This window comes from Xenopus laevis, chromosome 7S (genome assembly GCF_017654675.1).
Source record: "Xenopus laevis strain J_2021 chromosome 7S, Xenopus_laevis_v10.1, whole genome shotgun sequence".
In the NCBI taxonomy this organism is placed as follows: domain Eukaryota; kingdom Metazoa; phylum Chordata; class Amphibia; order Anura; family Pipidae; genus Xenopus; species Xenopus laevis.
The window spans coordinates 86,102,976-86,127,277 of NC_054384.1; the positions used below are offsets into that span (position 1 = coordinate 86,102,976).

At 38.1% G+C, this 24,302-nt stretch overlaps 1 protein-coding gene across 7 annotated transcripts in view; it reads right to left on the bottom strand.

Annotated features, from left to right (window-relative positions):
• The window catches only part of chd5.S (chromodomain helicase DNA binding protein 5 S homeolog), a 133,582-nt gene that overhangs the window by 6,969 nt on the left and 102,311 nt on the right, over positions 1 to 24,302 (bottom strand). For 2 of the 7 annotated variants that reach the window (XM_041571478.1, XM_018227957.2), the window contains exons 29-40: positions 23,699 to 23,832; positions 22,401 to 22,545; positions 20,224 to 20,383; positions 18,060 to 18,139; positions 16,767 to 16,890; positions 15,931 to 16,029; positions 15,261 to 15,410; positions 13,368 to 13,476; positions 11,952 to 12,084; positions 9,441 to 9,636; positions 3,808 to 3,968; positions 3,475 to 3,589 (exon numbers count right to left, since the gene is read on the bottom strand). In XM_041571478.1, coding sequence (XP_041427412.1) covers positions 3,475 to 3,589; positions 3,808 to 3,968; positions 9,441 to 9,636; positions 11,952 to 12,084; positions 13,368 to 13,476; positions 15,261 to 15,410; positions 15,931 to 16,029; positions 16,767 to 16,890; positions 18,060 to 18,139; positions 20,224 to 20,383; positions 22,401 to 22,545; positions 23,699 to 23,832 — 1,606 coding nt within the window. Of the gene's footprint in view, positions 1 to 3,295; positions 3,350 to 3,474; positions 3,590 to 3,807; positions 3,969 to 9,440; positions 9,637 to 11,951; positions 12,085 to 13,367; positions 13,477 to 15,260; positions 15,411 to 15,930; positions 16,030 to 16,766; positions 16,891 to 18,059; positions 18,140 to 20,223; positions 20,384 to 22,400; positions 22,546 to 23,698; positions 23,833 to 24,302 lie in introns of all 7 variants that reach the window. The other 5 variants (XM_041571480.1, XM_018227958.2, XM_041571479.1 and 2 more) reach the window with 5 other exon arrangements.

The following is a 24,302-nucleotide window of genomic DNA, read 5'->3' on the forward strand; positions in this document are numbered from 1 at the left end:
ATCCCCATGTCAGATTTCAAAATTGAATATAAAAAAATCTCTTTGCTCTTTTGAGAAATGGATTTCAGTGCAGAATTCTGCTGGAGTAGCACTATTAACGGATTCATTTTGAAAAAAAAAGTTTTTTCCCATGACAGTATCCCTTTAATATAAAAAGCTCTGGATATAATGCAATGAATGTATAAATTGGCAGCAAATGCACAAATATCAGTTGATACCGGCTGGCTCTCTCATGCACATGCCTGCCATCACCAAGTCTTGAGTAGTGCCCATTCATCTGGGAAGTCGGAAATACATAAATGGCTCTTAGGGGCCTATTTATCAAGTTCTGTAAGAAAATACACGAAGAAAAACTAAACAATAGTGTCAAATAAATGGCATATTTATTTCTCCGGGGGATTTAACACTGTACCTTGTGATACCTATAAGCTGCTACTAAAAAGAACTGGTCACAGTGTATATAAAAGTGTTTACTATTATTGTTATTTACAACATTACTTTCCACCACTTCAGGCACAACATTTTCCAACCAATATACTTTTCAATTCATGTTAGTGTTCTATGAAACTGGTTGCACAGACTATAGTGCAGTTTTAGCATGTGAGCGCCAACACCATCTTCTTGTGCCACCAATAGTGTCTGTCAGTAGAACATTGGTATGGATTTTTATTTAATGATGTTATGGTGAGTATCATACTGGGATACCAGGGACCCACTCTCCAAACTATTTTACCCCCTCTCCTCATTCTCCTTTCCTCCTCTCACTCTATTTATTCTCCTAGCCTATTTTCTTTACATATTGTATTCTATTCCTAGACAAATAGGACATGACTATGAAATAGGTCAAATAGTTAGAAGTAGATTGACCTTCTGTTCCCTGGGTCCGCTGGGAGTTTTTCTGGTATCCTAGTGGGCCAGTCTGACACGGGTCATGTTTTTCTTAACATTTCTTAGGCAAATGTCCTCTTACATTTTATATTCAGAAGGTACTGAGAGCTAACTATTCTCTAATACACGCCATGATCCACCCCTATAGCTCTAATCAGAAGGCTGAAGGTCTAACCCGGGGTCCCCAACCTTTTATACCTGTGACCCACATTGAAGAGTAAAAAAAGTTGGGGAGCAACACAACCATGAAGAAAATCCAACGGAATACCAAATAAGGCCTGTGATTGGTTATTTGGTAGACCCTACGTGGACTGGCAGCCTACAGGAGGCTCTGTTTGGCAGTACATATGGTTTTTATGCAACCAAAACTTGCCTCCAACCCAAGAATTCAAAAATAAGCACCTGCTTTGAGGCCACTGAGAGCAACATCCAAGGGGTTGGTGAACAACATGTTGCTCGCAAGCCACTGGTTGGTAAGGTTTTTCTCACTGAATTGTACCTGGCTCTTAGGAGATAAGCGTTTTACATTAAATTGTCTCTGTCTCTTTATATCTAGTAAAAGTGAGGGCTCACATTCCAATCAAAACTTTTGGAGTAAAGCCATCAGCAAATAAATACAATTCTTACAAACACACTACATTGACTGCCGATTTACTGCATTCAAAAAATGTATTTTACAGCTACAGAATTAATGGATTTACAGAAACATGGCGCTGCACATACTGCAGTGCTCTCAATGTCATTAAGTGAATGCAACATGGATTAAAATAGTACATGCCACCATGACCATGATCTAAAGGTGAAACATGCCTACAAGCCAATTACTCTACAGTATTAGCACACATGATAAAAACATTCAAAATAACTAGCAAGGTAATTGTGACAGAAATCAAGTCCAATCTGGGAATCCAAAATAGGCTATGCATGTACCCCTGGTAGACTTCTGAACTCTTCTGAAGAAATAACTGGTCCATATGATTGCACCTTCGCATCTATAACATCCAAACACTCATGTGTATTGATTACATAAAACATAACTTTTAACAAATGTCCAGTATTTACAAGTTAAAAAGTAGGTTATTAACAGGACGGTGGATCGACAAGAGGCAACGTGGTTGATTCTGTTGGGTATTCAGATATGCATTAATCGCAAAGACAAGTTACTAACCCATCTGCCGAGGTTAATCAATTGCAAACTCAGTATGTCTTGGTACTAATTACAAAAACCAGCAAGTCCAGGGGTTGGCATCGGATGTGAATGGATGATTTGCCAGTTTGGCTACTTCATACTAGAGCATACTGAGTATGCAATACGGTTACTGGCATTTATACTTGTTGTATCTACCTAACCACTTTATGGGAGGGATCTCCAAGTGGTGGATGGTGGACTTGCTGGTTTTAGTAATTAGTACCAAGACATACTGAGTATGCAGTTGATTAACTTCGGCAGACGGGTTAGTAACTTGTCTTTGCGATTAATGCATATCTGAATACCCAACAGAATCAACCACGTTGCCTCTTGTCGATCCACCGTCCTGTTACTAACCTACTTTTTAACTTGTAAATACTGGACATTTGTTTTAACAAATATATTAAAAGTTATGTTTTATGTAACCAATACACATGAGTGTTCGGATGTTATAGATGGGAAGGTGCAGTCATATGAGCCAGTTCTTTCTTTTTCTTTTGTCTGATATATATTTACTATACCTGACCCTGCACACCATCTCCTATGCTCGATGGTTGCGGCTCCCCAATCTTTGATCCTTACGGTTAAATGCGTTAGGCTAACATGTCCTAATAAAGATTTTTTAATTTTATAATTATCTGGCTATTGCTTTACTGTTAGTGGGTCTTTTCCCATTTGAATTTTTCTTACACGCGTTAATTTCATTATCTACAGCAGCGTTATATATGAAATTCATGGTTGCAAAACAATGATATTTTCTATTGGGGATTTACCTATAACAGGAAAAAGTGTGCTGATACAATAAAGATAATGTCCGTGCAATTAAATTAAAAGGTAGATGTAATGAGATATTTTACAAGATGATGGTCAGGCCTACAGTAACGGGATTAGCTGATATGGGACAACAAAAAGTCTCTCATCCGAGAGACACGCCAAGATGATTAACCAATCTATATCCAATATTGAATGTTGGTTATTAAGCTGAGGCCCACAAACATCTTGGAGGACTTGGCAAAGCAAAGAAGCCTAGACAGCATGCTACAAAGTTGATTTTGTCATCAGTTGAGACAAACTTCAAAAAAGGCAAACAAAATGAATGATATTGCACTGCTCAATATACAATGAAAAGGCCATGGATTTCTCAAACTTGTACCATATACAGTATAACCATTAAGAGATGAAATCAATGGCAGAGCACAGAGACACGAGTCTGCTTACCTCCGTTTGAAATGAAGACTGCCACAGAGGAAAATCTTGCAAGCGGCTAAAAATCTATTGACAAGAAAGAAAACATCTTGCTTGCCTTGTGTCCTCTCAGCTCACTGGCAGTCTACTGAACATATCCTCCCCTAATCCTTACATAAACTCTAGAGTTCCATACACACAGAAGAACCTACCAGTCACGTATGGTCCAAGAGGCATCTGGCTGTAGTTGACAATGCTGCCAGGACCAGGTCCTCGGAAATTGGGGCCAAAGTTGTTATTATACATTTGAGAGGATCCAAATGTTCCCTGAGGTTAAAAAATACAATATATATATATATTTTTTAAGAAGACAGTGAAAAGATTAAAACTATAATGAATGGAATCAATTTTTTTCGGTACAACTGTGTTGGACACAAGTACAGCATTTAAGGTTTAGAATACATTTCTACCCACTTCTTGGCGATACTCCTTATATTATCATCTCAAATGTGTTCTGAAATGAAATATGCGACTAATGATCTGACCTGGATAGTCTGGTCACCTCCTCGGTTGGTGAGTCTACTAAGAATACTGCGCTCAGACATCTGAAGGCGGGCTGCAACAGGCGGTATTCTAGACAGCATTGAGGGTAAACGGGTCACATCTGCCTTCATATCGCTTAGCAACTCTTCCAGCTGATTCAGAACTGAAACATACCATAGGATCTGGATTAAATTTCAATTACGCAGTAGAATGGTTGTCAAAACGGCAACCTCACAGCTAGCGGTATTCTGGACTTGTGGGCTAATTAAAAAATAGCTGTAGCTCTGGATAAAGCTTCCATATGTTAAAAGGAGGACTGCACACTCCATAGCAAAAATGTACGTTTTATTACGTCAAAAACAAAATGTAGCCATACGCGTTTTGACCATACATGGTCTTTATCAGGGCACAAAAATATAGCATAGAAAAAATAACAAAAAGGCCTTTTTATTTTTGCTATCTTTTTGTGCCCCTGATTAAGCCCTTGTATGTTCAAAATGCGTAGGGCTACAATGTTATTTTTGTAACCTTTTTGATGTGAAAAAGCTCATTCTCAACTTTCTTCTCCCATGTTCTAATCAGAAGTGAAAAGCTGACGTCTACTCAGCGCTTTACTTCATGCAGCTCCATAACACAGGCCTTACAGCTGCACCACAGAAATCCCACAGCAATGCTATAGCACTGATACTCCTTTAGGTGGAATCTTAAAAGTGGAAAAAGGCCCCACTAACTGCAGCTAATACTGACCAATTTTTTTTTTAACCTTGATATTACAATTCTAGCCAAGTAATATACCATAAAAATATTAGCTTTGTGACTAAACGGGGTTCATGCTCATAGAGCTAATATCCACTAGGTTACATACTAATATCTCCTGCAGTCACAAAAACAGGGGAGCCAGAAAATCAACCACAACTGCCAATAAGATACTAAATGGTCCTTACTGTTACCCCTTTCTATCTTTAGTATGGTAAGCAGAACATCCGTGCCCTGTTTAAATATAAATGATTGTGTGTGCTCCGCCAAACTGAATCTGGATAGGGGGACAAAACAGAAATGCTATGTTTTCTGCATTATCCACTCTTTCCATGGAGGGTTTAGTTGCTAGGGTTTCCAAACTTTGTGCCCAGGTGCACCCATAGCAACCAATAAGATGTTGGCTTCTAAGTAGGCTATTATATGTCATTTATTGATTCTCTCTGTCTTTGAATATCCCACTACTATACATGGCTTCATGATATTTACGATTTATTTCTGATGGCAGATGGACGCTAACAGTTTTATAAGAAAGTAGGTTATGTGCAAAACTTTGGAGACCCACCACACAGCCAGTAAATCTTATACCCACAGCTGTTTATAAACATTTCCTTAGAAACGTTATGATCTGAAGTTAAGGATTTGTATGTCAATGTTCCTTACTTTAAAGGCAATATGCTTAAATAGTATCCTTTATCACTGAATAAACTGCAAGCTGTTAACTGTGAGCTTTAAGGTCATTTAATGTGGTTCCACTAAAGATCTTGCCCTAGCTCCTACACTTCTGTGTATTCCTTATTGAACAATGTAGCAGACAGTGCTGCCTTGTACAAGTGGATTCTAAAAAAAAAACTAAGGATGCACCGAATCCAGGATTCAGTTCGGGATTCAGCCAGAATTTGTCCCTTTTCAGCAGGATCCGAATTCGGCCGAATCTTTCTGCCTGTCCGAACCGAATCCTAATTTGCATATGCAAATTAGGGACAGGGAGGGAAATTGCATGACTTTTTGTCACAAAAAAAGGAAGTAAAAAATGTTTCTCTTCCCACTCCTAATTTGCATATGCAAATTAGGATTAAGATTCGGTTCGGTATTCGTCAAATTTTTCTCGAAGGATTCAGGGGTTCGGCCGAATCCAAAATAGTGGATTTGGTGCCTCCCTAATAAAAACAGTAGTACAGGTAAAGGTATTATGGAATGCTTGGGACCAGGGGTTTTCCAGAAAAAGGAAAATAATTTGGATCACCATACCTTAAGGCTACTAAAAAAAATTAGGGGTTTATTTACTAAACTCCAGTCTGGCTTTTTGGGACAAAACTCAAATTTTTTGTTTTTAGAACGCAATTTTTTGGAGATGTATTAAAACCCGAAGTAGCAAAAAGCCTGAATCCTAAAATGAGCCATCTCAGACCTGCCGAAGCTGTATATAAGTCAATGGGAGAGGTCCCTATCCTATTTTGAAGTTTCTGTTGTCTGTGATGGAATTAGCCCAAAAATTTGGCCTTTTTGGGGTTTTCAGGCAAAAATCCGAAAAATTCTGGCTTCCGAAAAGATCATGCACTTCGGGAAAATACTCTGAAAAAATTGTACAATTCGGATTTTCTGGATTTTATAGGGGTTTTTACCCGAACCGATTAAATTGAGCTTCAAAGGTCAAATCAAGGATTCTAGTTTGGTCAGACTTTTTATATTTAAAAAATCAGAAAAATTAGGATTTTGATAAATGACCACTCAAAACTGTAAAGAAATAGGCTTGTTTTGCCACTGCATGGATTCATGCAACTTAGTAACCATCAAGGCACTGTGTTTTATTATAACACTGGAAATTAGGAAAAAAATAAGGATTGTTTGTTTTTACAATAGATAACTCTATAAAAAATGTTTTATAGGAGAAGGAGAAGGAAAGATACAAAGGAATTTTATGCCAATAGATTTGCTGCAATAGTGCAAGATAGAATGCTATATATATTCTGGTTTACCATACATGAGTAAAAAGCTCTAGATGCTCTCTGTTTGTTTAGGATAGCAGCTGCAGTATTAGCTTGGTGTGACATCACTTCCTGCCTGAGTCTCTCCCTGCCCACTTATAGCTCTGGGCTCAGATTACAGCAGAGACAGGAGGGGGAAGAGGAGCAAACTGAGCATGCTCACACCCGGGGCAAGGAAGTTTAAGGTGAAGGCAGGAAGTCTGATACAGAAGCCCATGTGTACACAATAGAAGGAAAGAAATGCAGTGTTTCCTTTGACAGAGGACTCAGAGCAGCACTAGTTGAGGGATTACTGGTATATTTAGGTGGTCCTTTCTGATAAGGCTTACTTAGTTTTAACCTTTCCTTCTCCTTTAAGTCATATTACATCTTTTTCAGTCTGCTAAGATGAGAAAATACTCGATGATAATGATAATTAATGATAAAACTAACGACATTTTTCGGAAAGATTCTGTACTTATGTTTCCAGTAAACGCTGCATCAACGTCAGTTCACATAGAGATTAAAATGTATATTTTCATGTGCTGTTTTTCATGCTGGTACAAGATTTTCCCCATTCTGCTCTAGTTATATTTATTTACTAGCACTGCCATGTCAGATGTACAGATGGATTAGTGAGTGGCAGACATGTTGTTCATTATGGCACTTGAGCTGTGTGTCACTAAAGACCAGCTGACTAAAATGCATATTGACTTGGCACAGATTGAAACCTATTTCTATCTATATAAGGGTTAGGCCACACTGGGCGTTTTGGGGAGATTTGGTTGCCTGGTGACTAATTGCCTCGTCTTTGTGGCGACCAATCTCCCCAAACGCCTTCCCTGACTCTGTGCCGGCTAAAATGAAAAAATGCCGGCACTAATCACACGCGTCAATTCGTTTTCCGAAGTCGAATGAACTTTCCTTGTGAGGCAACTTCGGAAAACGAATCGGCGCAATTGATTAGTGCCGGCATTTTTTTTCATTTTAGCTGGCTCAGAGTTAAGGGAAGGCGTTTGGGAGATTGGTCGCCGCAAAGACGAGGCTATTAGTTGCCAGGCGACCAAATCTCCCCAAAACGCACAGTGTGGCCTTACAGTTGGGCAAGACTGTTCAGACACCCTATTTAAATATAATTCGATTACTGGTATACATTCCACTTTTATCCTGCTGAATAACTTTTTCCTATTGTTTTAATCATGAAAAAAATGTTTTTGTTCTTTCTTTAGCTAAACAGGGCAAAAAGGGAAACTGAAGCTACCCCCGTGTTTGGTAATTGCAAAGTAGATAATTAGATTACCAGACTACAATCCCCCTGCATAACTGACTACTGCTAACCACTAGTGATGGGCGAATTTATTCGCCAGGCGCGAATTCGCGGCGAATTTGCGGCAGGCAAATAAATTAGCGAAACGCCCGCGAAAATTTCAGAAAAAAAAAACGGGCGGCGGCGTCAAAAAAACGGGCGCCGGCGTCAAAAACGAGACGCCGGTGCTGTTTCGCAAATTTTTCGCCGTTTCGCGAATTTCGCGCAAAATTCGGGAATTTTTCGGCGAAACGGCGCAAATTCGCCCATCACTACTAACCACTAACAACACAACAGTTACAACAAAGGGTGAAGGTAGGGGAGTTGTATACTGGTAATCTAATGTTGCAAGAAGCAAACATGGAGTAACTGCATTTTGATTTGATTAGCTCAAGGATTAACAAAAAAAAAATAGATATTTTTGTGATTAAAACAATAGGTAAAAATGATGTTCAGCACAAGCCTTAATCATAGCACTCAAACAGAAATTGAGAAATTATTTTTTCCTTTTCAAACAATTTCCTTTGTCTTTGTAATAATAAAACAGAACCTTGTCACTGAGCTAAAATAAATCTGTATTGATGGCAAAATAATCCAAATAGGATTTTCTTCTTAAAGGAAGAATAACACCAAAAAACAAATGTGTTTTAAAGGAATGACAATATAATATACTGTTCTCCTCCATTGCGTGAACTGGTGTGTTTATAGGGGGGCAGCCATTAAACACAGGATACACAGTAGATAACAGATACGTTCTGAAGAATCCCATTGTATACTACAGAGCGTATCTGTTATCTGCTGTGTATACTGTGCTTGAATGGCTCCCCCATAGCTACACAACAGCTTGTTTATATAAACTATAGTAGTACTTATCTGTTATCTACTGTGTATCCTGTTCTTAAATGGCTGTCCCTCATGGCTACATAGCAGCTTGTTTATGTAAACTATAGTAGTACTTATCTGTTATCTACAGTGTATCCTGTGCTTGAATGGCTACCCCATAGCTACACAACAGCTTGTCTATATAAAATATTGCAGAGTTTCTGATGCAAGCACACTGGTCTAGTGCAGCACAACAGTACGTTGGTGTTACTGTTCCTTTAAATCTATTTAAATTTGGGTAGGGTCCTCTTTATCACTTGTATTGGTTACTGGTTGCTTTGCAATGCAAATCTGTATGTTCATTGTATGTACCCATTTACAGAGCTATGCAATATGTTGCACTTTATAAATACATGTTAGCAATCATAGATTTAAGGTATGGGGATTCAGGAAACCCCAAATCGCAAGCATTGCGGATAGTAGACCATACCTGTATACCACTGTTTCCATAGAGTTCAGTTGATAATTACATGGCTATATGAGCTGGGCATCTGTTTTGTTGGAAATAAATGTAAAACGTATTCATATAAGCTGTTAATAATAACAAAATAAAAAATTAAAATAAAAATGACATTGAAAGGAAAAAAAATGAAATGTATTGGGTTTATGTTGAATATAGGCTCAAACTGTATCATAAAAAAATGTTGTCGGCAAACTGTGCACTGAATGGAAACTTTCGTTTTTGTTGTGCAGACACAGCGGCTGACTATGGCTGATCACAAACCTTTGTGAAGAACAGCATTAGCCGGCTTATTTCCTGCAAGAGACTCTTTGGAGAGATGCTGATGGCTCTCAGCGAGACATTCCACTTCAGCTAGTCGCGCATTGAGTGCCATGGCCGAGTGATTTGGGTCTTGAGTCATGTTGAGATAGGCTGCCCTTCGCAGCTGCTCTTCGATCACTAACGCTTGTTCTAATAGCTGGAAACATAGTGCAATTAGATCATGAAAATAACTTTCAGTTAGGATTTAACACTTTGTAGTCCTGTGTTCCTCAGTCCAGTTGTTATGGCTAGCCATACAAGACAATAGGGGGGTTATTTATCAAAGTCCGAATTCATCTCAATATTTTCTGCTACAAACTCCGATCAAATCCACTCGGGTTTTTTACACTTATTTATTATTACATTTTCCCGAAAATTTGCTTTGCCGGAAAAAATCAGATTTTCACTTTTTTTCAGATTTTCAAGGTTTTTTTTTTTTGAATTTTCACTCGAAAAGTCCGAAAACTGTGGGGTATTGCACGAAACCCAGCGCACATCAAAAAATCATTGGGACTTCTCGCATTGACTTATATGCAACCTCGACAGGTCTGAGATGCCGGATTTTCTGATATAGACTTTTCCATCCTCGGGGTTTAATGAATTCTGAAAAATGTGTGATTTTTTTTAAAAGTCAGATTTTATTAAAAAAAATCAAGAATTTTTCGGGATTTTTGCATTTGGAGTTTAATAAATAACCCCCTAGATGTGCATATGCTTCCAATGGCATACGTTAAACAGAGATGCAATAATAATACTGATAAATTGCAGGGGGGTAACTACAGAAGAAGCAGACCCTGCAGTTGCAGGAGGACCCAGGAGGTACAGGGGGCCCATGAGGCCATAATTAATGAGTAATTTTAATATATATTGAACCTCTAGATGTGCTGAGGGCTCTAAATTTAATTTTCTGCGGGTCCCTGTAACATCTAGTTACGCCACTGCTAAATGTACTATATATACTAGTACAAAGTGACCTCTAAAAGGCCAATATGTTAATTTATATTTGTATATTTTTACATTTATATATTTGTTTATTGATTTCTTACAATATACAGGTTTGAGAATATTGTGTCACACTCGTGACATCACCAAGCAACATGTATAACTAATGACATCATAAAGCATTACATATTTGAATAATAAATTCAACTTGAATAAGAAATTAGGCTATTTTGCATTGCAAAATATTTATCCTTGCATCCATGTCTCTTAATGTGCCTTTCTGCCCAAAATTAAAGGAACGGTAACACCAAAAAATGAAAGTATTTTAAAAAAATGACAATATAACTAATGTTTCCCTGTACTGGTAAAACTGGTGCTTCAGAAACTCTACTATAGTTTATATAAACAAGCTGCTGTGTAGCCACATGGAGCAGCCATTTAAAGCTGAAAAAGGAGAAAAGGCACAGGATACACAACAGATCAGCTCTGTAGTATACAATGGGATTCTTCAGAACTTATCTTATCTACTGTGTCTCCTGTGCTTGAATGGCTGCCTCCATGTACTACACAGCAGATTGTTAATATAATTATGTTTCTGAATCAAACACACCCATTTTATCAGTACAGGGAAACATAAGTTATATTGTCAGTCTTTTAAAATATTTAAATTTTTTGGTGTTACTGTTCCTTTATCCATATTTATCAGCAACAATGTAATTGAAGGTAATTTAACACAGTCTCTGCTAAAGGGGTAATTTTCACTCATTTAATCCCATACAGACATGTAAACACTGCACTGGGACATAAATTACAATATGAAGAGTAAACCCATTCATTCATGCATTTATATATTAGTGAAAGATTTCACTCCACTTTCCTCAACTGATGTGAACCCAGGTCTGGACAGGGATTCAGAATAGTGTCTCATACTAAGAAGCGCTGACGGCGGAACACACCAGGGCTCAGCGTTTTCAGGCTGGTCGCGGCTCTCACGAGACTTCCGTAACTCACCCGAAGATTGCAATGCTAACAGCAACAATCTCACATTCGGAGCGCAGACTGATTCACACTGAAGTTGCTTGTAATAATATCAATCTGGCTTTGTTTTAGCATACAATGTGATTCAAACAGTGGGGGTGCAGAAAAATCCTACGCACGAAACGCGTAGGATTTTTCTGCACACCCACTGTTTGAATGAGGTATGCTTGAATAAAGCCAGATTGATATTACTACAAGGGACTTCAGTGTGAATCGGTCTGGGCTCCGAATGTGAGATTGTTGCTGTTAGTATGGGATTCAGAATAAGTACACAAAGATCCAAACAGCCCCCCACCAGCCCAATAAATATGGAGTGTCTATGACATTTTACAGCACCCCATCTGGCCAGCCCATTTGCCACAATCCACAATTTAGGTCTGTGTAAACTGTTGAATTACTTTCCTTCTTTCCTTGCAATTGTCGCCTTCTTTTGCCCCATCCTATATTGTACTATTCATGTTCTTGCAAAGGAAATAATAACAATGAAAATACCTTGAATCTCCGAGCAAGAAACTTGTTTTTCATTTCTAGATAATTTCCTTTGTGAATCTCCGACTTAAACGGCTCATTTAAGATCAAATAGCGGGGGTCATTCTGAATATCCTGCCAGCGGGCATAACCATGTCTGTCACAGAAATTAGGGACATAACGGGTGCAACAGGCACAACTATTATACAATATTATTCATTTGCTGATGTTGTTTTAATGTACAATTTAATTGTTCTAATTCAGAAAACTAGTCTCGGGATGACCGTGAGCAGCAAATACATATAAATAAAAACATGTATTGACATATTAGGCTGCATACCAAACAAAAATAAATCACAATGGGCAAATACAAAGCAAGAAGTGACAAGTCTGAAAAGGTCAGAGCAGCTGGGTGGGTGCCAGTGGGCTTCTCAGGCCCTTTAACTTCTCAGTGGAATTCTCATCAGGGAGAATACAAGACAGACATGCCGCGGTTTAAATGAGCATTACAAATAAAAGCACAAGGACACAGACATTGTATATAGGGCATGGCACCTCAAGGTGACTTCTATAGCTCTATTTTAAAGTAAGGGGTGTATTATCTCACACTAGTGACATCACTAAGCTTCATTTATAACTAATGACATCATTAAAGGGGTTGTTCACCTTTAAATTAACTTTGAGTATGATGTTGTAGAGAGTGATATTCGGTTTTCATTTTTTATTATTTGTGATTTTCGAGTTATTTAATTTTTTAGAGAGGCCTGAAAAGAAAGATGAGTAATAAAAAATAGCAATAACAATACATTCAAAGCCTTACAGAGCATTTGTTTTTTTAGATGGGGTCAGTGACCCTCATTTGAAAACTGGAAAGAATCAGAAAAAAAACTACAAAAACTATACAAAATAAATAACTAAGACCAGTTGAAAAGTTGTTTGCAATTTGCTATTCTATAACATACTAAAAGTTAACTTAAAGGTGAACACCCCTTTAAGCACTGTTTATAAGAACATATGTGACAATCTAGCAACCCAGTCTTGGTCTACAACAGATCAAAACTGACATATAATAACCCAACAGTATGAAAGGTCTTACAGTGTATAATCCCATGTGTTTCTATATGTAGTGAAGTGTTGGGTAGATATAACTCCTAATACTTCATTGTAAACCAAAGCCTGCTGGGGGTTTAAGAGATTTGTACATCAATATGATTTTGGGGCCCACCAGTTGCTTATGCCAAAAAAAATAAAGGGATCATTGGTCATATCTGTATCTATATCTTTGGATCAGATGGCACACCAAGTCCACAAATACACTCCATTTAAAAAGATTATTAGGACTCCTTCCATTAAAATGAATTCTGCTTTTACAAGTTAAATGCTTGTCTGTAGCATATACATTATCTCTTAACATTACACATATCTGTTAGCCAAGGATACGTGACAATCCCAGCCAGAAGCCAGTAATCATGTCTTCTATGCCATATATCATACATTTTCCCCGAGGAGATTGCAGCTCGCTCTTCATTTTGCCACAGTGTGTGAAGTTCTAAAGGAAGAAAAAGAGAATTTGTACAACTGAATTATTAGTGCAGGTGTGACATACTTTCAATTTCCAATGACTTATCCCTCCCAGTTAGCCTTAAAGGGCAACTAAAGTCTAAAATAGAATAATGTTGGAAATGCTGTATTTTGTATACTAAATATAAACATGAACTTACTGCACCAGAAGCCTAATTAAACAAATAATTTATGCTTTTAAAGTTGGCGCAGGGGGCTGTCATCTTGTAACTTTGTTAAACATCTTTGCAATACCAAGACTACGCACATGCTCAGTGTGATCTGGACTTGGGAGGTTAAGCTTAGGGATCGTCATAAATGATCAAAACAGCACAAGTCAAATAATATCTGCCAGAAGCCGATACAGCAAGACTGATTAATATTCAGAATATACAGACTGCACTGGGTCTGTGGATACAAATCTACACAGTTGTTACAGGGAAACAAACAAAGCAGCTCGAGTTCTGACGTTTGAAAGTATGATCGTTTCCCTGCACAGCAGTTAGGGACCGTCTGAAGTTTTCTAACTGCAGCAGTCAGAGCAAGTAAAACGAAAGGTGAATTTCACTGCATACAGTCAGGTTTCTTACAAAAACGGTACATAACTAGTTATGAGTAATTAACACTAGTGCAACATGTGCTCACCAGGTCAATATAGTAGAACTATTTGAAGTAGCAATCTAACATGACAGACCATCAACCCACATTGGGGGAGAACAGGTATGAAATATTTTAAATTGTAAGCATGTTTATACAAATTGTGGAAAGGTCCCAAAGTTTATTTGGGAATGGAAAAATATAACTATGTTGGGTTTGGAACCCTGATGGTCATGTGTTTTTTCATAGTTTAGTGGGAGGTAATTAGTTATATAGACAGCTTAAAGCTCCCAGAACCAGTTTACTAGCACATGCACACACTCCAGTTCCAGACACTAATCTCATGTACTAGTGTAGCCACAGATTTACTTGAAGTAATGCAAATATAATTATCAGGGAGTGGACCCAGGTATGAAACCTGAAAAAACATAAATAATGAGTATGAAGATTTTCATTCATTCAGGTCTTGGTATATCTAATATAAATAATTCTAAAACAATTGGGGGTATATTTATTACAGAGTGAAGTTAATAGTGAAGTTCCGCCACTAGAGTGAAATGCCACCACTCCCCATTCATTTCTATGGGATTTTTAAAGGCGTATTTATCAAAGGGTGAACTTTCACTTTCACCCATTGATAAATACGCCTTTGAAAATCCCATAGAAATGAATTAAGAGCTGCGGAATTTCCCTCTAGTGGCGGAACTTCACTCTTTGATAAATTTACCCCTTGGACTTGCTGAGTAAGCATTAAAGATGTTTCACTACTCAGCTTCACAGAGTTGACACTTCAGGTATGATTCTGTGGGGTTACTGTGATTGGATTAGTGGAAGAGTTTATATGCCGAGGACTTCCCATAACAGTCAGTTGCTGCACGGATGAGTAGTGAAATGTCTTCAGTGATTACTCAGCAAGTCCAGTTGTTTTAGAATTACTTATTCTAGATATAAATAATGAGGTGCAGCTTGAGCCAGCTATTATTTCTCGCTACTAGACTACCTGGTGGGTCAGGTCAACTCCAATAGGAAAAGCCATGATGGACCTGTAGGCCTTTCATTATACTCTGTGCAAGTGCAAAAGTGAGTACAACTTTTAAAAATTTTTTTAAAAAACAAATTTTTGCCAAGTTAAATAGCCAGTTAAATGTAATATGCATGGCACACATGAACACTTACCTGTAAATCCACCATCTGCGATATTAAACATAAATTTAAATTTGCTATTTTTATCTTCTTTTTTTCCTTCATCCTCTTCCTGTTTGATATCATTTTCACCATTCTGCTGGGTCTCACATTCTTCCTTTTCATCTGGTTTATTATCTTCACCTATAAATGTAAATAACATTATGTTTATCACTGATAAAACTGTAACACAAAGACAAGCTGGCAGATTTTTGTTACCAACGTCAATCTTAGAGGCTTTTTCTCCCTCCAGGTTGGTCCCAGTTTACTGCTGCCGCCCTCTTGGCATAATAGCATGCTACATGGGCTACAGCATCATTTTATTACAGAAAAGAACACAAAAAGTGCAGTACAATGTTTTTTTTCTGGGAACAGGTTTGTCCCATGGGCACCAGTGTGTTTGTGTAAGCAGATCATAGCTAAATGCTTCTAGTGGCTGCTTCTCCTCCTGTAATGCTCCTGATTAATTATAAGTAAATGTCTGATTTCAAGGTGTATTCAGATATCATACTTATGGTAAATAAACAGGACCAGCTACTTAGAAAGAGTGATGGGTAGAGCTAAGAATGAGTGAGCTGTGTGTATCTTATGGAACTGCATGATTATAAATTAGACAATAACATGGTTATACTATAGGAGCCATAGGTTTTGAGTGGCTCCATACTTGTACCCGTTTTGAGCTCATTGTCCTCTACTTTGTTTGTTGTTACACAGGATTCTGACTTCTCTGATGGTTTTTCTTGCTCCTCGTGGGTCTCAGCTGCTGAAATCAATAAGCAAGAAATTTTGCACAGTTATCAAAAACAAGTGCCTAAAACAAGAACACCAAAGATCTTGCTGAACCATCCCAGCGAATGATGCTTTGCCAAGTCTGGGTTTTATTTATATTATTCTTTATTTATATAGCACCAGCATTCTTCATTCAGTATAGGAAGAAACCCACAGTCTTGCGAAAAACATAAAAGCTCCTTGCAGATAATGCTCTTGTCACAGATAATCTCTGGACCTCAGCAGTGCAAGGCAGAATCCCACTGTGCCACCACACTGCTCAAAGAAAGACAACTGCACGTTATGTACAACACTTGCTGGTGGCGTCTGTGTGTTCTCAGCAATTATGGCTGATTTCAGCCGGGAAGTTGAGAAGCTTGTGTCCATTACTTACCTATGAGCAGGGCTGGATGTTGAATAGATAAGCGATAGCCCTGGAGGAGTGCCTGTTGCAAAATAAGTGTCACAGGGGCTTCTTCACCAACACCCTCCCTGCCTAATCATGTAACTATACACTGCCCTTATTCTAAAGCTGGCTTATCATCAGAGCAACTTAGTCACCTGTGTGGCACCAACATAAAGATAACCACAGGTGTTTAAATTGTGCTTGATGTGTGATGGATTTGAGAGGTCAAGAGTGGGTTAAACACATCCCTTCACCAGGGAGATGTTTACCCCTGAAACATCATTTCTTGATTAGAAGTAAATGGGCATCATCTGCCTGAGCCTTACCTTTAGAAACCTGATCTGTTGATTCTTTTTCCTCATCCTCTTCTGTATCCTTCATTTTAATTTCTTTCATGTCCAAATCCTCATTTAATTCTTCTTGCTCAGATTTCTCCTGTTTGGCATTAGGCTATAAAAATGTATATATTACTAATTCGGAATGTTTTATACAACAGGCAGAAGCTGAACTATATACTCTTTTGTGCCTTCATGTCTCAAATACAGTTCAACAGCTGATGCTAAACTACAAAACCCTTGTGTCACTATTTACACATACATGGGCAATTTATTATTAAAGGAACAGTAAAAAAAAATTAAAGTGTTTTAAAGGAATGACAATATAATGTTCTATTGCCCTGAACTAGTAAAACAGGTGTGTTTGCTTCAGAAAGTCTAATATGGTTTATAAAAACAAGCTGCTGTGTAGCCATGGGGGCATTCATTCAAGCACAGGATACACAGTAGATAACAGATAAGTTCTGAAGAATCCCATTGTATACAAAGCTTGTCTGTTATCTGCTGTGCGTCCTGTGCCTTTTCTCCTTTTTCAGCTTTGAATGGCTGCCCCCATGGCTACACAGCAGCTTCTTTATATAAACCATAGTTGAGTTTCTGAAGCAAACACACCATTTGTATCAGTGCAATGCTACTTAACATTATATTTTCATTGCTTTAAAACATTTTCATGTTTTGGTTTACTGCTCCTTTAAGTAAGCCTCTCTGAGTTCTGCTTCACAAGGGAAATAACAAATAGATTAGCTGAATCCTACATTCTATGTTCTACATGGTAACAGGTAAGTGAAACAAAAGGGTTGCCCGGCACCAAGGCTAAAAACATGAATGAACATGCAAGAGATAATAAAAAAATACACTACAATAAAGAATACTTTTACCATACTTTTCCCATGACCAGTACAACATAACGATTTAATTTTATGGCATTTTTAGTCCTTTACATCCAATCCCTATCAATGAACAATACATAATGAACAAGTGTTGATTCAGATTCATTTTTATTGGCTACAAAGAAAAAGCCAAGAGAAATGAACTCTCTAGGGCTGATGTATGCACATATGCTAAGTTGCACCAGTGCAATTGCCAGTAGCCCACAATCAGTTCTATGCTTTGCTGACTGGTTGTTATTGGCAGGTGCCCTTGCACAATTTTGCACCCACGTTCATAAATCACTCTCTCGGTGTCTCCCATGCAGACAGACATCCACAAGTGTTTCTACATTTATGCAGGTAGGCCATGGTTAAAAAAATATATAAAATACTGAAAAACATATGAATATTACACCTGTGCCTCTGCAGGATATTTGGGCTTGAGCTCCACCATCTCAGAGTCCTCTTGCAGCACAGACTGCCCGTCACACTTTTCTATAAAAATAGAATCATAACAAAATACACACATCATGGTTAGCAAAAAAACTGTGATTCTTTATTTTTAGGTTATAAATTCAAATCCTGCCCCCTGTTATACTGTATATAACATAAAGCCAGAAAGAAGCAGAACTGTCATTATCTATCATTAGCTATCAATAATTTCATTCATTTACTTATTTATACTTAGATGGTTTATGTTTTTGACAGGATTTTTCAAACCTAGATTTCTGGGCGATTTATGGTCAAATATGGTCAAACCTGCTACTGGCTGGGGGCAGGGTTGGACTGGGCCAGCGGGACACCAGGAAAAAAATCTGACCCAGACCCATTCCACTGATCTGACGGCCCCCAAAACAAAAGAATGATGTGCGACGAGCACCAGTGTTCGAACATTCGCGTGAGCCCCCCCCCCCACCCCCCGAAGTTTGGAACCCGATGGGCCCCAAATGTTCAGTCCGACCCAGGCCCGGACTGGCAATCTGTGGGTTCTGGCAAATGCCAGAGGGGCTGCTATAAGGTGCCATAGAAAGTCAGTATTTAGTGGGCTGGTGGGGGCTGTTTGGGCCTCTGTGTACCTGAAATACCAGGACCTATTTTCATTCTCAGTCAGGCCTGCTCCGACCCTGGCTGTGGGAAACAATATTTTTTTTTGTTTGTTTTTTTTAAAATTGTCCCATCGGTGTTCGGCTGCTCACACCAGTAGGGTGTCACAATTGTCCGTCTGCCAGGAGCTACCTTCTTCTGCCGGCAGCCTAGCACTCGTGGGGGCCTTTTTAAAGCATAAATCAAAACTACTGTTTTCCAAACCAGAATGTGGGCACCTCCAGTGCGGGAAAGAATACGGGGGTGACAGATGTCCTTTGAGATCAAAGCATACAAATTGTAGTAACCTAGTTACAGACTCAGTCCATATTCTTCTTTCTTATGTTTCTGACACTATTCACATAGGTTTAAATTCCAGGTTGGGGAAATGTATAAAAAAAATGGCAAATTAAAATTTATAAGTTGTCAGTCTTTCACTGGGACTTACTGAAGTGCTAGAGCCAGAGGTAAGCAGGCAGAAGAGAGTTGTGCCCAGCACCCCCACTATTGTGTCATAGGCATGAAAGGAGGCTTTATACCCCCCCCAAAAAGTTGAATATGCTATACAAGTCAGTCTGTAGCTTTAAATAAAAGGCACATTTTATTTATTTTGCTTTGGAAGACTCCACCATACTACACGCAACTATGCCAAACGTTATTTCGTGGAGAATACACATATTTCTAAAAATGAGAAACTTCGTCTCACCAAATGAACACTGGTGTACTTTCAAAAGCAAAAATTCGCTAGCTTAAAAGTTTCTCAGCAAATATTCTCTAGCATTACTTTCTAACTAGTGGAACTTAGTTAACATACTTAAATATGGCGGCTATATAAAGTCATAAGTATGTATTTATTACTGATGTTGGTTGGAAGTGGCCACTTATTATTAAAAATGTCCAAGGAAGCAAAATAAAGACAAAAGAGATCCTCTATTGGCCTAGACATGAATTCACCCTAAAACAAATGAGCTTCAAATGGTTAAAAAAGTGTAAATAACATGTGTTTAACAGTTACAATTTGTAAACATAATCCCACATTAATATATCAAAATGCCAGCGTTTTGTCTTTTGGAGTGGATATGATGTCACTGAAATAATGTTGTGTAGCTTCATCTAAACAATTCGCCAATCTGAACATATAAAACAGTTCACACTTTAATAGGATAAGGATCGTTTGCCTGGGCGAAAATTAGCTTGCTGAAACGGTGTGAAACTGCGCTTGCATTGAACTTGGTGAATTTTTGCTATAAAAATGTGCTTCACTCTTTAGTAAATTTGCCCCCAAGTGCTGGAAGTTTTATGTGAGTGCTGTTCCCATCTTTCTACATGTCAGTAGCTCAGCAGTAGCACTGAGTCACGCATTTAATCCTGATGCAAACCACATGCAGGGATTAATGAGTGAGACAATGACTGTCACATCTAAAACAGTCAGCAGCCAGTGTGACATCCTTTCCTAATGTCAGTGTATTTGTTGGAATGATATAAGGTGTACATACCTGTCACTGTTGTTGCTCCAGGAGGCAATGGAGCTGGACTGGCTGCTACCGGTGTGTTTGGATCAGAGGAAACCAGATCAAAACATTTTTTGTTTTGTACACTCTCTGGGATTAGATCTGGGGTACTGTACTTTCCATTGACTTGATCAAATTCTTGCACCTACAGGAAAAAATAAATATTTTATGAGTTACTTTTGTGGTAAAAAAAAATATATATATGTAATGCCTAAAAGGTGGCCATACACTGGCAGATTTAAGCTACCAATTTTGGTCTTTTAAATCAATTTGGCAGGTTATGTGCCACCTGACTGATATCTGGCTGAAAATCAGGTATATGTAGACCGGCCAAATTTGATTTGCTATTGGACTGAAGACCGCATCGGCTAGTTTATGTGTAATTACTCCAATGGGTAATATTTCTGTCATTGTCGGCTTGTATTTTTGTCACTGTAATTAGCCTGATATTGCCAACCCAAGGAGCGGTTTTTATAGTGTATGGTCACCTTTATACCACAAACCAGTGTATTGCTGTATTATGCTTGCTTCCAAATACTTCAGCCATTTAAGTAGAGCAGGGGTGCCCGTAAGGACCAGAACAGTTCTGGTGGACCAGAACTGTGTACAAACAACTTCAGTAGAACATCCTGTTGGGTAATTCCCATTATTCAATCTTTTCTTTCACACAAGGGTTTTATGAATAGGGTGTTATTCATTTAAATACATAACTATCTAAGCTCTCTTGCTGCAGTGCAAGTTCAACTTCTTGTGGCAATGAATGATGGTCTAGAGCAGGGGTCCCCTGGGGGTGCCAAATAAGGGCATGAAAAAAGTCTCTGAGTTGTGCCAAATAAGGGTTGTGATTGGCTTTTTGGTAGCCTCTATGTCAGTCAGAAGGTTCTACTTGGGAGTACACCTGGTTTTTATGCAATTAAAAATTGCCTTCAAGCGTGAAATTCTAAAATAAGTATCTTTAAGGCCACTGAGAGCAACATCCAAGGAGTTGGTGAGCCACATGTTGCTTGCTTTAGCTGTTTTTGAGTGGTTAAAAACTGTTCTCAATAATATCACATTGTAGGAAAAAATTCAACCCGGAAAAAAGCCTGAGAATTTCTTCCAAGCTGTTGGCAAATCTGACACAGAGGGCCACATTTACTAAGCTCGAGTGAAGGATTCAAAGTAAAAAAACGTTGAATTTCAAAGGTTTCTTTTTGGGTACTTCGACCATCGAATAGGCTACTACGACCTTCAACTACGACTTCGATTCGAACTAAAAATCGTTAGACTATTCGACCATTCGATAGTCGAAGTACTGTCTCTTTAAAAAAAAACTTCAAATAACTTCTTCGGCACTTTAAACCTACCGAGCTACAATGTTAGCTTATGGGGACCTTCCCCATAAGCTTTTTTTGATAGAAGGAAAATCCTTCGATCGGTGGATTAAAATCCTTTGAATCGTTCCTTTTTCCTTCGATCGTTCTATCGAAGTATTTGCGGTAAATCCTTCGACTTTTCAATATTCGAAGTCGAAGGATTTTACTTCGAGGGTCGCATATCGAGGGTTAATTAACCCTCGATAATCGACCCTTAGTAAATGTGCCCCAGAGTGTTTATTTTTAAAATTCAAGAACAAATATATGCATGCCATGTAAGGTGAAAACAAGACTTTCTACTTAGGTGGTTGAGAGCTCCTCTTTCACTTGGGGATAGATTTCCGTAATTAATGGTCTTTGTGTAAACAAGCTAATGGATGTTAATGCTATTACGACAGAACTAATGAAGACAAAATTCAGAATATTGTACTCTGTTTTTATACAAACAAAACTTAAATCAAAATAATTCAGACTGCTTTGTAACACACAACTGATAACGTAACCTACACAGAGCTGTGTTTTAGTAATATTGCATTTTTTATGAGATAAATATCATATTACTCAGGTTATGACCTGTCAATTTACATGAATATACTATGACAAAGCATCACAATTATTTACTCTGAGAAACACATGATATTACTTTACATCAAAGCTACATTAACAACTCTCGCAGATAATTTAATTAAAATAAAATATTTCCATATGCCCTCACTAAACAGAATCCGGTTTGATACTGCTTTTTGCTTTATTTAGCAACCGACAAAGCAGACCTTGAATGCTAATGGCAAACTTTTACTCACCCACCTTCTTTCGAACCAGTGACATGACTCCAATTCTAGTGAGAACGTGCTGACGTGACAGCCCTTCTCTAGGAACCCCATCAGCAAAGGTTTCTGCTCCATCCGCTCCAGGTTCACACAGATGTCTCATAAATAAGGACACGTATGCCCTGAGGAGTACAATTTCAGGCTCATGTAAAAATGTAATTTATTTATAAGGCTAGTTGTAACACAGGAGTTGTGTGCGCTGGGTGAAAAAGTCTTTTCATTTATTTATTCTCTATTTAAATAGTGCCGACATGCACTGTATACAGATTGTTCAGTGCCTGCCCAAGCAGAGCTTACAATCTACAGGTTAATAACATATTTATAACATGTTTATTAACATTGGAGACAAACATCACTGGTGATGTTGCCCATAGAAACCAGTCAATTAAACCAATATCTACCAGTGAAACCAATTTTTGTTTTCTAACTTGTAGAGTGTTCATATCTAACTGCTTGGTTATGAGCAACATCACTGGTGACATTTGTCTCCAGTGTTAATAAATACGCCCCTAAATGTACCTGATTCCAAGACACTAAAGTATATATGCCACAGTACAGGGATTCACTATGCCTGATAATTTCTGCAGACAGTCCTGTGTTCCTTTAGTAATGCAATGAAGAAATGAGGATGAGTTAAACATCCAAATAAATGAAAATACAGAAAGAATTCTGGAGTGCAAGGCATCCAAAAGCTGAAAATAAAGTTCAGAAGACTAGCATTTGAGTCAGTAGAGTAAGTTGTCTGCTTCTACTCTTCCTGGCAAGCCTTTGTTCTCTAGAGATCTGAGCCATTTCATCCATAAAGCCAGCAGGGACACTGCAGGTCACACAATCAAACACATCAGATGTTTGATCTGATGAAGTTCTACTCAAACCTGACATAATAGCACTACTTCCAAAAATCAGGTCACATCCCTAACACATGCTGTACCACTGAGTACAGTGATCACAAAGATGCAAGGATCAGAAGAACGAAGCCAGGTAACTGGAACTATACATGAAACATCTTAGACATCTTTGTTTTAAATTTCAGTAACACATTGCTTGACTGCCACCAAGTGGAAAATAGCAGAACACACTTTGTAATGTGCCTGTACAGAGAAATATGAAAGAATTTGAGCACTGACTGCAACATCTCCCAGTAAATTGTATTTTGTATGGCCCCCTTGAGCTACTATTGAGAACTATATGTATAATGCACTAATATTGTTGGTTCATTACACTGAATGTGTAGTGAAAACTGTGCCTTTAGACAAATGAAGAGGGATAAATTACCTGAATTCTTTCTCACTCTTTCCTCTGAGATCTCGGACAAGCCAGTTTGAATTAAAAGCATCTTGTGGTGGCATTCCCCATCTCATAATTGCATTTAAAAAGGCTTTGCGCTGTCGGGCATTAAATCCAAGGACCTTTAAAAAAGATAAGATACAATTACAGTTTCTCAACATAATTCTATTTATAGGTAATTCCCTTAGACTGCCTTGGTAAATAACACACAAACATGATTGAAGGCCCTTTGCAGTACATACAAAAAGACTATATAACATTTGTACAGTCATCTACAACCTACTAAATTTGTTACTGGGATACCAAGACTGAGTGCCAGGCAGAGATCCAGTGATATGAGGTACCAAGGCAATGGCTAAAAAAACAGAAGCATAATATTTTGCTGTTTTAAAGGGCAGAAATATGACTGGCATCTTACGTTATGTGCAAAGTAACTACACAGAAACCAATAAATCATAGATTCCTAAACTTTGGAAAAGGACCTTAAAACAAGCTGCCCCTTTAACATATTGATATTTATTTAAACAGTGCAAAATAGTTTTTCAAAGAGAAAAAAACCTTTACATGAAAGGCTGTGTCCTTAGAGGGACTC